The 16,020-nt window shown below is 61.5% G+C and overlaps 3 protein-coding genes across 3 annotated transcripts in view; 1 reads left to right on the plus strand and 2 right to left on the minus strand.

The window, feature by feature from the left end:
- Positions 1-7,691, minus strand: part of HIRA (histone cell cycle regulator) — a 45,917-nt gene extending 38,226 nt beyond the window's left edge. The window contains exon 1 of the mRNA XM_055405669.2: positions 7,535-7,691. Within this exon, the coding sequence (XP_055261644.1) occupies positions 7,535-7,571 (37 nt within the window). The 5' untranslated portion in view covers positions 7,572-7,691. The remainder of the gene's footprint in view (positions 1-7,534) is intronic.
- Positions 7,692-8,205: 514 nt separating this feature from the next.
- MRPL40 (mitochondrial ribosomal protein L40) lies at positions 8,206-10,799 on the plus strand. Its single transcript, XM_055405678.2, has 4 exons — positions 8,206-8,360; positions 8,466-8,549; positions 9,519-9,677; positions 10,363-10,799. Exons 1-4 carry the CDS (start codon positions 8,308-8,310, stop codon positions 10,685-10,687), a joined length of 621 nt encoding a protein of 206 aa, XP_055261653.1. The 5' UTR covers positions 8,206-8,307; the 3' UTR covers positions 10,688-10,799.
- Positions 10,800-13,593: 2,794 nt separating this feature from the next.
- Positions 13,594-15,603, minus strand: C19H22orf39 (chromosome 19 C22orf39 homolog). Its single transcript, XM_055405679.2, has 3 exons — positions 15,546-15,603; positions 15,274-15,441; positions 13,594-13,853 (listed from the first exon to the last, which is right to left on the minus strand). Exons 1-3 carry the CDS (start codon positions 15,567-15,569, stop codon positions 13,728-13,730), a joined length of 318 nt encoding a protein of 105 aa, XP_055261654.1. The 5' UTR covers positions 15,570-15,603; the 3' UTR covers positions 13,594-13,727.
- Positions 15,604-16,020: the final 417 nt, after the last annotated feature.

Here is a 16,020-nt window from a genome sequence, read left to right on the forward strand (position 1 = left end):
GGCGGGAGCTGGGCACACTTGTCCAGGTGCCGGAGCCACGCAGCCGCTCCCGCTGTGGACACACAGGTGAGCCCCCACAGGCAGAGCCGCCGCCGCCTCGGTGAGCAAGAGACACGCACACAGACCCTCACAGCCTGTTTCTCAACTGCGTGCCTGTCTGTGAGATAGAAACGAGTGCCAAACGCCTGTGGCTGCCATCAGCGTGCGGACACGGTTCCCATGCAGGTGGCAAGCGTGCACGTCTGTGCCACAGCCTGCACTCTCTGCAGAGGCCTGGCTGCCCGCCTGCCAGGCCACCCGGCCCACAGGGCCCAGCGCCTCCCTCTCGCGCCCACCAGCTCTCCCCTCTGGCCCTCATTCCCCTCATGGGCTCCCCCCACCCCCCGGAGCCGGTCTGCTTTCCCAGAATGGTGTGGCCGCCTTCACGGCAGCCGGTCCACTCTGCCCAGCAGGATGTGGACCATGAGGGCTGGGTCCCTTGTCTGCCTCCTTAGGGTTTCCCCAGGCCCTGCAGCACACAGTGAGCTCCCCCAAACACCAGCAGTCGTGAAAGGCTGGGCAGAGGCCCCGCCTTTCTGACACACCGCTGGGACGGCAGGTCCTCTTGCCTGAGAGAGACTTATGCGGCGCCCCCGGGGAGCAGAGCCCGGCTGCATGGCCGAGGGGCCTCTGGGACCCCCAGTGCTTCAACCACAACCTCTGGGTCCTAAGTCAGCACCGCCGCCGGACACCTCGGGTGTTAGCTGCCCGAGACGTTCAAAACAGCGCTCAGGGAGGAAGCTGGAGAATCGCATCACGCAGCCGTTGCTGGGCTGGCTTTGGCTTTCTAGTGCCATGGGCTAGAGGTGAAGACCGTGCAGGGGTATTGTTTACAGACCACGGTCCCTTTTCCTATGAACTTCTAACGTGTCATCCCTTCCCCCGTCCCATCAGGAAGGTAAGAGCGGTCAAGTGCAGCACTCCCGCAGAGGGAAGTCTATGTAACAATCTAAGAAAGTCACACCACAGTTAAAGACACTGCACTGCTAAGACAGGAAACGCTGGGCGCTCCCAGCAAGAAACAGTGCTCCTGTGGCGCGTGAGGTGCCAGGAGGCAACTACACTGATTGTCACGGTCCGGTCTCTGCAATCTGCACAGTCAGCTGTTCACCTGAGACGAGTTACTGTTTCGGGTCAATTTTCAAAAAAGAACAGCAACCCGACAATGTTATTTCAGTGGAAAATGCCTGGGGACACTTCAGCTGTCTGAAGGGAGGCTACAAAAAAAACACTGGGTTTGCTGTGACGTGGGCCTGTCGTTAAGGTCTTAAACGCTCCAGGTGCCTTTATGACCTAGTCTACGCACTAAATAAAACCTGTGTTTTATTTCCTTCAGCTGTCCCACACAGCACAAGGGGTCTAGTTCCCCAACAAGGGCTGAACCCCGGGCCCCGCAATGGGAGCGTGGAGTCTTAACCACTGGACCCCCCCAGGGAGGTCCCAAAGGTGTATTTAAAAGCACCAAGTCACCCAGTTATCTTTCCAGTTTTAACAATATGCTCATTTTTGCATTTTTTAACTTCCTAAAAAAAAAAAGGTCTTACTTTTCTCAGAAAAACTTTTTTTACATTTTTCAAATGCCAACTGCAAAATCACCAAGTGCTCCATTCTCCAGACCACACCCCATTAACACCCCCGTGCAGCCCGACTCAGCGGTGGACGTGGCCAGACAGAGAAGACACCCCTCCTGCTCCGCAATGGCGGCTCCAGGCAGAGCCGGCACTTCGACAAGGCCCCCGGCGCCCCAGCTGCTCCTCCACAGCCTCCCTGACCCTGGGGGTCGCGTTCACCCCCATATTCCACCTTGCAACTCTCTGGGGAGAGGAAAACACTCCGCATCTCCAGTGGGGAACAGATTAGAGAGCCTGCTTGCTTGACAAAACTTACCACGTAAGAAGCTTGATGTCTGTGCAGTTCGGTACGTAAGGTACACTTCAAAAGCAGCGTTGTGTGTGTGTGTCTGTGTGTGTGTATGAACGTCACACATACACATGGCCACACCCGCAACCACACGCACGCTTACTGCACCGGCGCCACCCTGGCTGCCTCCTGCACGGTCACGGCCACAGCCTCCGCCCATGTCCCTTGGCTCCCACACCCGGGCCAGGCCCGCGGCCCACCCAAGTCGTGAGGCTGCACCAGGTGGACTCCTGCACCCACCAAAACAGCCGAGCCCTCCCCAAGCCCGCCCTGCAGGCGCGCTCTGGCCGCCCTCCGCCGGAACGCTCCGCTGGGGGAGGGCCGCCTTCCCACCACCTGGTCTAGGGGTGGACTGCTGGCGGCCTGTGACCACGCTCCTCAGTGGGAGATGGGCTTCCCCAGACCAGGCATCCTTGCCGGGCAGCCTGAGGGGAGTGCAGAGGCCTGAGGGCCTCGCCCAGCGGGGGACAAGTCTGAGGCCCTGCAGGCGCAGTCCCAGGCCCTTGGCCCGCAGGAGGTGGCCAGGAGAAGCGGGCGGGCCTTCCGGCCCCTCTTCTCACATGAGTTGCCCAGGAGCCCCCGAGCAGAACCACCCCCCACCCCTGCCACCCTACTCCCCATGGCAGGAATGGCGTCACCTGCTGCTCCCCAGGGCAGTGCTCGCGCCCTGCCCCTGCAGGAGAGGCAGGCACGCGGCAGACACTGCGAAAGGCGGGTGGGTGGCCAGGGTCTGTGCCACGCCCAACGGCCGCTCCGTCTCCAGGCGTGCTGCTGACCTCAGAGGACGGTAACACGCGCGCATCAACGCTTATTCCCAGGGTTCATCCCAGACCCAGGTTTCAGGAGCCGCACACCCCGACAGTCCACGGGCAGACCCCTGCAGAAACAGAGGCGCCTCGCACCTCTGGGGAAGAGGAGGGATCGAGGCAGACAGGCCCCCAAGACACAGGCCATGGCTGCAGGGCCCTCTTGGCTGTGCGACTGCAATTCTACTCCTAAGGCGAAAGCAGCCTTTCATGCACTCTTTAAGTTAAAAGAAGTATCTGCAAACACCTTACCTCCTAGCCTCCGTCTCTACTTTTTTCTCAGCATATTAACGAAATCCACTGAGCGTCTCAAATCTAGTCACCTGCCTCTACCTGGCTCACCTCCACCCTGACCTCCTGCCTCCACTGCGTCTCACACCGAGACCTAGGAAACTGCCTCCCTGCAAAACCCAGCCTCCCCAGGAAGGCCCACGCACCCCCAACACCCCAGGAGGAGCCCATGCCTCCAGGCAGGTGCCCAGGGCTTCAGCCCAGAGCCCCAGCAGCCATGACCTACGCGGCCCATCGCTGACACCCAGTTATCTCAGGCCCTCCTGGGGCCTTCACTCCAGACACTCCCCAGCAGCAGCACGTCCTCCGCCCCCGCCCCCACCCAGGGCCAGACTCAGGCCTGTGGCACGTGAGCCCCGGCCCCGCCTCCTCCCTGGAGGCTGTCCGCCTTGCACTCTGGACAGCGGTCTGTTTCCCGCACACTCACCTCTGATCCCACAGGACTTCGCTGCAGGAGGGTTCAGGGTTCAGGGCATAAACCCCAAGCGTACGATGCAAAGGAGAATCCCACCCAGTTGCTGCAAGTTCTCTTCAGACGTATTCTGATTACTTTTCAAAACCTACCTACTGCCTCCAGGCATAAGCTGGCATGAGACTGTGAAGAGCGTACACTTCCTGAGCCTTCACAGGTGAGCTGCGAGCAGGCCAGGTAGGTGTTACCCACTTCACTCAACAGACCAGGTAAGAGATATCAAGAGCCTTCTGGAACACATGTCTGGCAAGCAGCAGAGACTCAAGAGGACCATCTGACTCCAAAACAAAAGGCAAAGCCCTTGTCCTCAAGCAGCTTACAATCTAGTGGGACGGGTGAACAGGTCCCCAACAGCAACTGCTGAGAGACACGCTCACCCAGCGTGGGCCCCAGGACGGGCGTCAGCCAGCTGACTGCTGCAGGGTGGTGTCGGCGAGGCCACAGCGCACCCCCACCCACCAGCTCCCAGAGCACCATCCCCGCCAGCAGCGGAGACCCAGCATGTCCCCAGACACCAGCCTGTTGACTGGTCTGATCTGGGCCAACAGCACAGGTTATGGGAATGACCACGGCAGTCACAAAGCGTCACCACCTCCTGGCCTGTCCTCAGAGCAGTCATGCGGGCCTTTCTGCACCTAGGCGGCTGCGGTACCGTCCCCCTTCCCTGCATCTCCCCTTCAAGCTGACTTTCTTAAATGGCAATAAAAGGCCTTAAATCCTTTGCGGGATGAGAAGGGGTCGCAGACAAGAGAAAAACATACACCTCAAAGCAACAGGACAACTGACAAACTACCCTGTTGTTGAAAATATGCCAGACACCTTTTTACAACACTGCCATCAAAGTGTGAGCCAGAAACCAAAGGAGGATGCGGTTCTTTCAGCCCTGGCCCTTCTAGTTGGAATGGGCTTCACTCAAGAGCTGTGCATGAACTCCACAAGGGGACAAAGGCTCGGGGAGGGGAAGAACCATGAACCTGCAGTGACGTTTTCTCAACATGCAGACCACGTCTTCCAACAACCGAGACACAACTGCTCTCAGCCTCTAACCAATGCGCGGTCACAGCCTAATCAGAGACAGACCTCACCCCGGCCAGTCCTAAAGTAAAATGCTTTGGCCACCAGATGCTAAGAGCCAACTCACTGGAAAAGACCCTGATGCTGGGGAAGACCGAAGGCAGGAGGAGAAAGGGCGACAGAGGAGTGTGAGCGAGCTCAAGGACAGGGAAGCCTGGCGTGCTGCAGTCCATGGGGTCGCAGAGTCGGACAAAGGAATACCGTCTCCAAGAACAAAGAACGAAGCAGGCGCACGCACGTGTGCCAACAGTCCTTTGTATGTAACCTCTCCACACAGGACAAACCTCACAGGCTCCTGTAACACGCCTCAGCTGAAGACAGCCTTCCAAGTCTGGGCACAGGATCAAACGGCAGGGTCGGATCTCACCAAGGTGCAGACGGTGGAGTCAAAGGCCCAAGAGTTCCGCTAATAAACGATGATGTCCTGAGCCCGGTCTGACCCTACATTCAAAGCTCCTTTCTGTGACATGACTTCAAGATTGAACTCACCTCTTAGCACAGGGGTTCTCAACTCGGGGTTCTGACCTGGCCAACAGGGAGCGCCGGCAATGTCTGGAGACAGGCTCTACTGTCACAGGCGGATGGGGTCAGTGTGTGTCAGTGTGTGAAGGTGCTACTGGCACCGGAGGCAGAAGCCGGAGATGCTGCTAATGCCCTGCAACACACAGGCTGGGGTCCACGCGATCACGCGCCCCAAAACGTCAGCAGTGCTGAGACGGAGAAACCCTCCCCGAGAAGCAAGGCCTCACCACTCGTCAGCCAGGAAAAAGAAGAACGGAAGAGCACACCTGCACGCAACAGACACTTGCCCGCTCAGCCCATCTAATGGATCCTGCCCCCACGGAAAACGCAGGGCTCTCTGCTCCTTCCCTCTGTGGGCTCTGAGACCCCAGAAAGTACGTTCAAGCTGCATAATCAGTCAGGAGACAGAGTGCAAAGTCAGGAAACCAGAAAGCGCGGTAACGCACTCTCCAAAGCACTTCGACCTCTTTGGTTAAACTGAAGTAAGGGTGGCTGTACTGGCCACCACCCACCACTGGGGTTCCGAGCAGCTCCCACCATTCACCAGTCTTTACAGGACGGCGCAGGCGTGGTCCAGACCATCTCAGCCTGCGCTTCAGGAAAGCTGTCATTTACCAGCAACGGTCCTTCTGAACACTCCATGAGACTGGGGCTGATTTCAGGAGACTTTAAAAGAAAGGAAATTTGACAAAAAACAGGTCTAAGAGAGTCTCAATTTCTTTTATCATTATCTTCTAGGTTTCTAATGCACTTCAGATTCTGGGGAGCCCTCTGTCTTCCTCCCCAAGCAAACACCCGAATCACACCACGAAGCAGGCAGGGCAGACAACGTGAGGCTCCCTGTTCTCAAGGCCGGTGGAGAGGCCACAGGAAGGAGCCCTGGCCCACAGTCCGGCCCACCCTGTCCAGCTCAGATTCTTTCCCATCTGCACCTAAATGATCACTTAAGCATCCCGACCTGCTTGTGCTTATGCAGCATAAAACTCACGTCCTGCAAAGGAGCTCATCACAAAGGGACAAATTATACAGCTGGACGAAGACAGGAGGAGGGTGTACTACACACACAACCTGATCGAGCAGCGTGTCAAAGTGAAACTTCTCTCAGGCTTCACTTGCACAGCAACTAACTTTCTTTTCCTGACTCACACGCACGATTTTAGTTACTGAACAGCTGCCCAGTTCAGCCGGGGGAGCCCTCACCCTGCGCCTCAGGCAGTGCCCTTGGAGAAACATGCAGGAGACGGGGGACTAGAGCTCACTGCTCTCACGTCCATGCACAGTCAGCGGAGCCGGTCAGCTCTCACCTGCGCCAGCCAGCACCATCAGGCCCTCTGTAGAGAAGGTACAGCACAATGTGGCAAGGGACACGGAGCGAGCCAGGCAGCCCCTGCGCTGCGGGCACCTAAGGCGCCCCCCCTGGGGCTGGAGAGGGTCTAGTGAGTAACTCAGGAGCAAAGGGGGACCTCACCTGGACCCTGGGAAATTACAGAAACGCGATACCCTGCAGGAAGATGGAAAGGGAGAGCACTTCCGAGCCAAAGAGCAGGCTGGTGTTCTGTTCAGCTGCTGCAGAAGGCATCCTGAGATCCAAATTCAAAACTAAAAAGCTACTGGCTTAGGAAAGGTGAAAGCACCTACCCCACAAGCTCTAAAAGAAGACTGCAGCTCCCTCTAGGCGCCCGGCTGAGTAGAAATGAGGAACAGGACAGAACCAGGGGAACTGCCTACTTATCAGCAGTCAGACAGCCGGCGGCGGCGGGGACCCTGGTCTGGAGGATAGGGCCCCCCGCACTGCCTGAAGGGGGTGGCGGCTGGCGCCCCTCCCTTGCCCAGGGAGCCAAGGCCAGATCCTGCAAGCAGGTTTGCGCACCCGGCTGCCGGTCACCGCACACGTCTCTGCACCAGTCTCTTAACCCAGGGCGCTGACCAGTCCGCTCCGGGTGTGCCGTGGGGCCCCGGCCTGTGCCCCGCGCGCTCCACTCGAGGGGCCCTGACGCTCCAACTCGGTGCGAACGCAGTCCCGCGGGCTAGAGGGCCTCAGCCCGGAGTCACGGGGCTCCACTCGGAGGCAGTGTCAGCGGATCCAGCCCCGGGTACGGCAGGACGTGCCCCTTCCAGGTCTACACGCCGCCAGCGAAAGGCCACCGCGCCCGGCCGTCACACGCGGCCCCCGCCCGGCCTGAGCCCGGGGGCGCCTCCGCCGCCCGGCTGTGACCTCCGCCCGGACCGCGGGGCCGCGGCCGAGGGCTCCGCGCACGTGCGGGGCCGCGAGCACGCGCGGCGCCCAGTGCCCCAGCGTGAGGACGGAGCCCGCGCCCGCCGGCCCCGCGCCGCGGCGAGGCGGGAAGGCCGGCCCGCGGCCCGCAGACCCCGGCCCGGCCCGGCGCTCGGGGCCCCCGCGCGCGCTCACCATTGTGGTTGACCCAGGTCGGCTTCAGGAGCTTCATTGTTCGGCCGCCGCCGCCGCCGCCGCCGCCGCCGGGCTGAGGCGAGAGCCGCGTCGCTCAGCGCGCCCGCGCCATGGAGCCGCCGCCGCCGCCGCCCGCCCTCCGGCCGCCGCCCGCCCCGCGCCCTCAGCGCCGCCGCGCCATCGCTGGCCCGCGCCCGCCGCCGCCGCCGCCCCCCGCGCTCGGCCGCCGCCGCCGCCGCCACAGCCGCATCCCCCGCGCCGCTCCTCCCGCGGCGGCTCCCGGGCAACGCCGGAAGTGCCGGCGCGCGCCTGCCAAACGGCCCCGGCGGGAAACCGCTGCCCGCGCGCTCGGGCCGCGCGGCTCCCGGGCCGCCGGCCGGGCGGGAGGGCGGCGGGGGCGCGGGGGGGCCGGCGGGGGGCGCGCGCGGGCGGGCGGGCTAGTTGGCGGGCCCCCGCCGCCGCCGGCGCGCTCTCACTGGGCGCCCGCGCGAGGGCGTCTGCCGCGCGGCCCGCTCGCCTGACGCGCGAGCGCTTCCGGCCTCCCCGCGCCGCGCGCGGCCCTCGCGGGGCGCAGGCCGGGCGGCCCGGGGCGGCGCCCGCGGGAAGGGGGCCCCCGAGCGGCGCGGGGCGCGGGGCGGGGCCGCGGCGGGGCGGGGCCGGGCGCGGCGGCGGCCGGAACGCGGGGCCGCGGGGCTGCGCGGCGGCCGGACCCGAGCGCGGGGCGGACGGCCGCGCGGCGCGCGCCCGGAAGCGGCAGCCGGCGACCCGGGGGCATGGCGGCCGCGGCGCTGGGGGCGGCCTGGCGCGCGCTGCGCCCCGCAGGCGGGTGAGGGCGGGCGCGGGCGCGCGGGCGCGGGGTGAGCGGCGGTCCCCGGGGTCCCGGGCGGCCTCGCGGGGACGCGGGCGCTGACGCGCGGCCGGTCTCTTCCAGGCTCCTGGGGGCGCGGCGGACGCAGCCGAGGGACGCGCGGCGGCGGGCCTCCCTGCTGTCCTTCTGGGGACTCGTGCCCGTGAGGTAAGCCGGCCGCCGGCCCGGCCTGGGGCGTCGCGCCCGGGCGCCCGGAGAGCGAGGGTGCGCGACGTTCGGTTTCTGTCTAACCAGGTCAAAAATTAAATGCAGAATGGCTTGAAGAAAAGGTCGTTCGTCTTGAAGGGATTCTTATGTAAAAGGTGTCTGTTTCTCCCTCCCTGGAGAGGTGTGGGGAGGCCGGAGCGTCCTTGTTTCCACCTGGGACCCTGGACACCTTCTGCGGGCGTCGTTCATGAGACAGCCTTGATGCCAGAGGATTCGATTGTTCCGAATAGTAACTTATGGGCAGAGCAGATGTGTTCATTAGGGTAAACCGGACTTGGTGCTGGAGAATGAGGAAATTTGTTAAAATGTCAAACGGTATAAACAGGAAGTTGCTAGTCATTTTTATTATACAGTCTCTTTTAGTCTTACTCGTGTTTATGAGTCATATATCTATTTAAAATGTGAGTAACAAAAGTTTTCGATGGATAAATGGCAAGGTCTAACTGTATAGCACAGGAAAGTAGATTTAATATCTTCAGATAATCTGATGGAAAAGAATGGAAAAAAAGATGTGTGTATGCATAAAAGGATCACTTGGCCATACAGCAGAAATTAACACAATGGTGTTAAGGAACTACACTTCAGCTTAAAAAATACATAAAAAAATATGAGAAATGAGCGTGTAATTCATCAGTTTGGGGCCTACCTGAACCCCTGCACTAGAGATGAGCACTTCTCTTTAATTTATGCCCTTACACCCCGTGGAGTGGAGTTTTCCACCCCTTCCTGGGTTGACCATGCCCGGTTCTTCTGAGGACCCTCGCTGGAGGATGTCCGAGGAAGCCAGCGCACACAGTTCTTCCTCGCGGAGAGCACAGTTCCAGTGTGCGGGCACTTTCCCTAGTGCCATGTCTCTGCACACTCACGAGACCACAGAGGAAGACGTTCAGTGTCTGCCTTGTGCTTCAGAGCAGAGCCTCTGCGGAAGAAGAAGAAGGTGGACCCCAAGAAAGACCAGGCAGCAAAGGAGCGCTTGAAAAAGAGGATCCGGCGACTGGAGAAGGCAACCCAGGAGCTGATTCCCATTGAGGATTTTATCACCCCGGTCAAGTTCTTGAATCAAGCGAGGTAAGGGCCTCTGGGCTTGAGGTGTTGGGGCAAAGCAGTTCTGTCACCTTCAGGAAGTGGTGTCATGGGAGCCTCACACCTGTCGTGAGCAGGGTCATAGGCCGGGACTGGCGTGGCCCGGTGCCGAGTCCTCTCCTGGAGAAAGTGCTGGGCGCTGTTCCTGAATGGCCGAGTGTGGGCGGGAAACTCTGGGCAGGACTTGAGCGGGTTCGAATGTGGCCCACAGCCCCCGCCCCTCCGGATGGCAGCAAACCTTCAGCCTCCTGCTCTGGGATGCACATGCTTGAAGCCAATGTGTGTGGAGTTGGGTGGCCGGGATTGTTGCCTCATCAGAGCCTGTTTATACAGCAGTGCCGCGCTGTGTCGGGGGACCCCGCCGTTTGGGGTCTCCAGGGCTGATGACAGGCTCTCAACTCCCTGGGATATTGGTGTCTGTTTTCACGACACCATTTCACTTTTCTCCAAAGCCGGTTTTCACCACGGTCTGCTGGGGGGATCGCTGTTTCTTGTCTCCACGTAAAGCGAACGGCACGGGTTCCCAGTGTTGTTGCTGCCGCATCCACCCTCCCGCCCCTTAGTTTGTCCCTGTGTTCCACGCACGTTTCCAGCGGGGACACGGGTCCTGTGCAGTTGGTCGGTGAGGTCTGTGCCTCCAGGCCACACCCTTGGCTCTGCGTGTCCCCAGGCAGCGGCCGCCGGTGGAGCTCCCTTTTGAGGAGAGCGAGCGGAGAGCCCTGCTCCTGAAGAAGTGGTCACTGTACAAGCAGCGTGAGCATGAGCAGGAGAGGGCCGCCATCGCGTCCCTGCTCGAGGCCCAGCGGGAAGCTCTGCAGGAGCTGGAGCTCACAGACCCAGAGCTCCATGCTGAGGCCACCAAGCGGGATCCCAGCCTGTTTCCTTTCGAGAGACAAGGGCCAGACTACACGCCACCCATCGCCAACTACCAGCCACCGGAAGGCAGGTACCAAGACATCACCAAGGTGTATACACAGGTGGAGTTCAAGAGGTAGAGACGCAGGTAGCTGCCCTCAGGACACACTGCCCGGCAGACCCCACCCCACCGGGCTCCAGCCTGCTGCTGATGGGTCAGGCCCACTGTGAATAAACGTGTTGAGCCCCGTGTCTCTGTCTTCTGTTAGTTAACCCATCTGAAGCTGCCAGGGGTGAGGGGGCTGCCCTTGCTTGCCTGGCCTGGGGAGAAGGCCCCCACTCTGACTGCTGCCCTCCAGCGACCAGGAAGGGGCAGAAGCCGCCGGCAAGAAGCAGTGACCACAGGAGTGGAGGTGAAGGACGTGCACCCCAAGGAGAGGCAGGGCCAGCTCTGGGTTTTAAGCTGCGGGGCAGAGAGGTGCCAAGGAGAGTGTCAAGGACAGGAACCCACTGGTGAGGCGGTGTGTCCTCCAGGATGGCTGACACCTGACCCGGCCGAGGCCACTCAGTGTGGGCTGGGGAGGCGTAAGGTTGGCATCGGAACAGACACCACAGACCAAGGGGCTGAAACCGTGGACATTGACTTCTCCCAGTTCCGGGGCTGGACGCCCCAGGTCCAGGTGTGGGCAGGGCTGGTGCCCTCCAAGGCTGCTCTCCTTGGTGTGCAGATGGCCATCATCTTCTTGTGCCCCTGTGTGGTCTTTCCGTGCCCTGATTTCTTGTAAGGATGCCAGTCATTGCGTTAGGGCCTGCCCATGCAACCCTGGGCTTCCCCTCTGGCCCAGGTGGTGAAGAATCCGCCTGCAATGTGGGAGGCCTGGGTTCAACCCCTGGGTTGGGAAGATCCCCTGGAGAATTCCATGGGCTGTATATTCTATGGGGTCGCAAAGATTCAGATATGACTGAGTGACTTTCACTCAAGCAATCCTATTTCACCTTAATCAGTCCTTTAAAGACCAGCCTCCATATACAGTCATGCTCAGTAGCAGGGGTTGGGGCTTCCCCTGGTGGCTCAGTGGGAAAGAACTGGCCTGCAATGCAGGAGCCATGGGAGACGCAGTTTTGATCCCTGGGTCAGGAAGAGCCCCTGGAGGAGTGTGGCAACCCACTTCAGTACTCTTACCTGGAGAACCCCACGGACAGAGGAGCCTGGTGGGCTGCAGTCCTTGGGGTCACAGACATCCCTGAAGTGACTTATGATGCACAGAGCAGCAGGGGGTAGGCCTCCCCCAGAAGCACTGGGCGGGGACATAGAGCAGCCCAGCAGTGAGGGTCCGTGTAGGCGGGGGCCCGCCTCAGGGCAGGCATGCCAGGGGGTATGTCACCTGTGGGAGCACCCAGTGTGTGTGTCACCTGCGGGAGCACTCAGCGTGTGTGGTGGTGCCTGCAGGAGCATGCAGCGTGGGCACTGGCCTGGAGGACCCTGGCTGCCCTCCCCCGCCTTGTCAGCCTGCGGCTCCTCCTCGGCCTCGCGAGCTTCCAGCCGCCGCCTTGGACAGGGCTGCACTCAGAGCCCTCCCCACCGCCCCACCCTCGCAGGTGCCTTTCAAGCCTGTAGCTTTCCTCAGTGACGGAGGACAATCAAGTCAGTAGGTCACAGCCAGCTGTTTAGTTTCAACCTTTTACTTGGAGGTCACAAGAGGCTGGCAGGAGACTGGAGGTCGGTAGGGAGATGCCGAGTGCAGTTCCCCGGTCACGTCTCCCGGCCAGTCTCACCTGCACCAGAGACCAACAATGCTGCCCGAGTAGGTCCCGGCTCCCAGCCCTGCTGCCCCACCACAAGTTCTCATATCACCGGCTCCCCAGGATGGCACTCCGACCCCGGCCCCAGAACCGCCGGCGTTCCTGAGATCACACTGCACCGGGTCACTACCCAAACATCTCATCACCGTGGGCTCTGTCCTGAGTTTGAAAGATGCTGCCGGTTTCAATCTTCACGGCTGACGCCTGAACATCCTTGTCCATCTCCCGAACTCCACAGGATGGAGGCCACATGTCCGTTTCGGGCTTGCAGTCCCACGGAATGGACGTGCGTGGACACAGGCACGTTTCCCTGTACTGGAGGCACGCTCAGTGTCCGAGCAGGCATGGGGCTCCTCACGGCGCCGATGGCCCGCCGCACGAATCCCAGGAACCAGGGGGTGGCCGCTGTTCTCAGCACACAGCCCCCCGCAGGGGTCTCAGACCCGGGAAGGCCCAGGTACCCCTCCCTCTCTTCGCACAGAAAAAAATGCCCGTGAACGGAGCTGCAGCCACAGCTGACGGGCCCTGGTTGCCAGAGGGGGCACCCTGTGCCTTTATACTCACCTCTGCTCTGGGGGTCCTGTGCGCACACCCCCGCCGCTCACAGTCACAGAAGACTCCTGGGGCACACGGGTGGGGCCCCATAATGAACGTCGTTCTGAAGGGGTGGGTTATTCTGCCCCTAAGAACAGGTTCCACGATGCGGAGCCATACCTGTGCCCCGGTTGGGGCCTGCGGGGAGGCGCTGAGACGCCGCAGGCCAGGTCCACAGCACCAGGCAGCGGGCCAGCCGTGTGGCCCCAAAGGCTACATCATTTCAGCAGAAGAAAGAGACCTCTAAAGGAGGGTTCTTCTTGGTTCAAGAACATGTATTTTAAAAGCATCTACAAGAACATAAGCATACAAAATTCTAACACTGCCCGCATCTAACTCTTTCAATATTAAACCCTGGATGTAATTTAGTTTCTATCTGGAATCAAACCTGTGAAATGTCTTTTGATATAATCCACGTTTTATAAAAACGACTGGGGGAAATTCCGAGGGAAGGAGCAGTGAGTGGCCATGGTGGGAGGGCACCGTGGCCGAGGTGCGTGCTGGTCACCAGTGCAGGGCCAGGGAGGGCCGCCTCATTCCCCACCGAGTGTCCCCACACATCAGAGCTGCCCCTGGAGGGTTCGTCTGAGGGGCCCAGCCCTCGGGACAGCCTCCCTGGGCCGCTGTCCCCAGGCTTGTCCGGCTGGCCATAGGGACACTGCGTGCTGGGTGGACCGGCTCCAAACCTGGTAGTGACAGCGGGGCAGGCGAGGCTGGAGGTGAGGGCTCCGTGTCCCACACTAGACGGAAGCTCCCAGGGACCCTTTGGACTGTTTGGGTTGGTCACCCGTCCTTTTCCTCAGGCAGAGGAAGGTGCCAGTCTTCTGGGGGGCTCTGCCTGGGCACCCACACCAGGCCATGCTTCCGTGCAGCCCGAACTCTGGCCCGCTCGCTCTCACACAGGGACCGCTGCAAAGGAGACGGGGTCACGGGCAGCCCCACGTGTACCCGCCCACATGTGCAGCCCAGCACACACTGAGATCACTCCCCTCCAAGCTACCGAGAACACCTATCGTGGAGGCGTGCACTTCTGGGCCCCAGGGTCTGATGCTTTCGGTTGACCTAATCAGCTTCACCAGCTGAGACAGGTTGGGGACTGAGCCGTGAGGAGAGGTGAGCCTGACAGAGTGGCCAGAGGCAGAGACTGAGCGAAAGCAGGCGCCGCCCCCGCCAGGAAACTTGGGGAAGCAGGTCACAACCCTGATGGGGCCTGGGGTTTTCTAGGCACTGTGATGGCCACTTTACATGTAGAATTTCATTTCCTCCACTTGCTGGTGTTTAAGAGCGACCAGAAATGCAAAGCAAACGTGAAAGCCCTGCAGACCTCCAGCGTGGAGGTGAAGGTCACAGCTTCCGCTCGAGGCCCACGTCTCAGAGCTGCCACCCTTTTCCCGAAAGAAGGAATAATCGCCTCCTGGCAGATGCACCTCCTGCTTTCCTCATTACCTTTCCACAAGTGGGTAGGTTACTAAATGGCTGTGTAATACTCTGCGGTGGGGAAGATGTTCGTTATCTGGTGAAATTTCTACGACTGGACATCAGGTCACTTTTAGGACATTTTGAACTTTCAACTGTCACCCAATTACCTCCCTAGGATATACTTCCAGGAGTGAGACTCTGAGATCAAAAGGCATGCATCTGACATTTAGAGAATCAAAACACCCACAATCCCCCAGCACTGCCCAGGCGCTCAGACTCTCCGAACCCCAGTAGACGCTTCGCTGGGCAGAAATCACTTTCTGTCATTTTAAATGTGTGTCAGGCCATTTGATGTCCTTTCAGGGTGAATCCCTTCTCCATGCCTTTTGTCCGCTTCTCCATTGTGATATCCATTTCTCTTACTGATGTATAAGATCTACCTTTACAGGCTATGTATAAAGGTTATTGATTTCTTCCCATAAAGACCCGCCAACTCTCTCTTCCACTGCTCAGGGACTGGGCATTTACACTCACCAGTCCTGCTGGCATATCCCACGAGCTCTGCACGCTCACAGCTCCTCTCCACCCTTCCCCCCATCAGCTCCAGGGCACCACTGTCTCCCAGACTAGGAGGTAGGAGCCAGGAAGGCATAGAATGTTCTAACCGCTCCTGAATGTCCAAGAGCATCCAAGCGGTAAGTGTCTGCTGAACAGATGGACTAAGAACCCCTCCTGACTGGTCTCCCGCGCCGGCACCACGTCCTCTCCCAGCCCGGCTGCCAGACTGACCTTTGAAGGATACAAATCAAAGCACACGCGGAGGGCTGGACAAGGCCCGCCCCTGCGCCCAGCGCCTCTGGTTCCCGGCCTTCCCGGGCTCGGCGGGCCCGGCCGGCTCACCTGGCCTCACCTGGGCTTCGGCGCTGCGGCGCTCCTCCCACTCGCGGCAGCTGGCCAGGTCGCGGCGCCACTGCCCGCAGGCCGGCCGCTCGCCGTGGACGTAGAAGTGGCGCAGGAAGTGCCCGGCGCTGCGGCAGAGCTCCCACTCGGCGCGGTAGGCCTCGCACGGGCGCGGCGGCTGCGGGGGCGGGCACGGGGCCGTGAGCGGGGGACCAGGTGCCCGGCCGCCCGCTCCGACCGGCGGACTCGGCTCCCCGGGCCCCGAGCGCCCGCCGGGCTTACCCGCCAGCCTTCGCCTTCCGCCATGTTCCGGAACCGCCCGACCCGCCGCCTGAGGCCGCCGCGTGACTGACGCGCAGAGGGACCAATGAGCGCCGAGGCTTTGCCAGCGGCTCCTCGCCCGCCTCCCTGACACGCGCCAGTGAACGGGACATCCGGGCTGGCAGCCAATAACAGGCGGGGGCGGGGCCCGACACTCGGGGTGGGCGGGGCGGGGCCGGTGGGCGGGGCCGGTGGGCGGGGCCGGTGGGCGGGGCCGGTGGGCGGGGCCGGTGGGCGGGGCCGGTGGGCGGGGCCGGTGGGCGGGGCCGGTGGGCGGGGCCGGTGGGCGGGGCCGGTGGGCGGGGCCGGTGGGCGGGGCCGGTGGGCGGGGCCGGTGGGCGGGGCCGGTGGGCGGGGCCGGTGGGCGGGGCCGGTGGGCGGGGCCGGTGGGCGGGGCCGGTGGGCGGGGCCGGTGGGCGGGGCCGGTGGGCGGGGC

Source organism: Moschus berezovskii, chromosome 19 (assembly GCF_049115385.1).
Source record: "Moschus berezovskii isolate FMDL1 chromosome 19, NW_MosBer_1.0, whole genome shotgun sequence".
In the NCBI taxonomy this organism is placed as follows: domain Eukaryota; kingdom Metazoa; phylum Chordata; class Mammalia; order Artiodactyla; family Moschidae; genus Moschus; species Moschus berezovskii.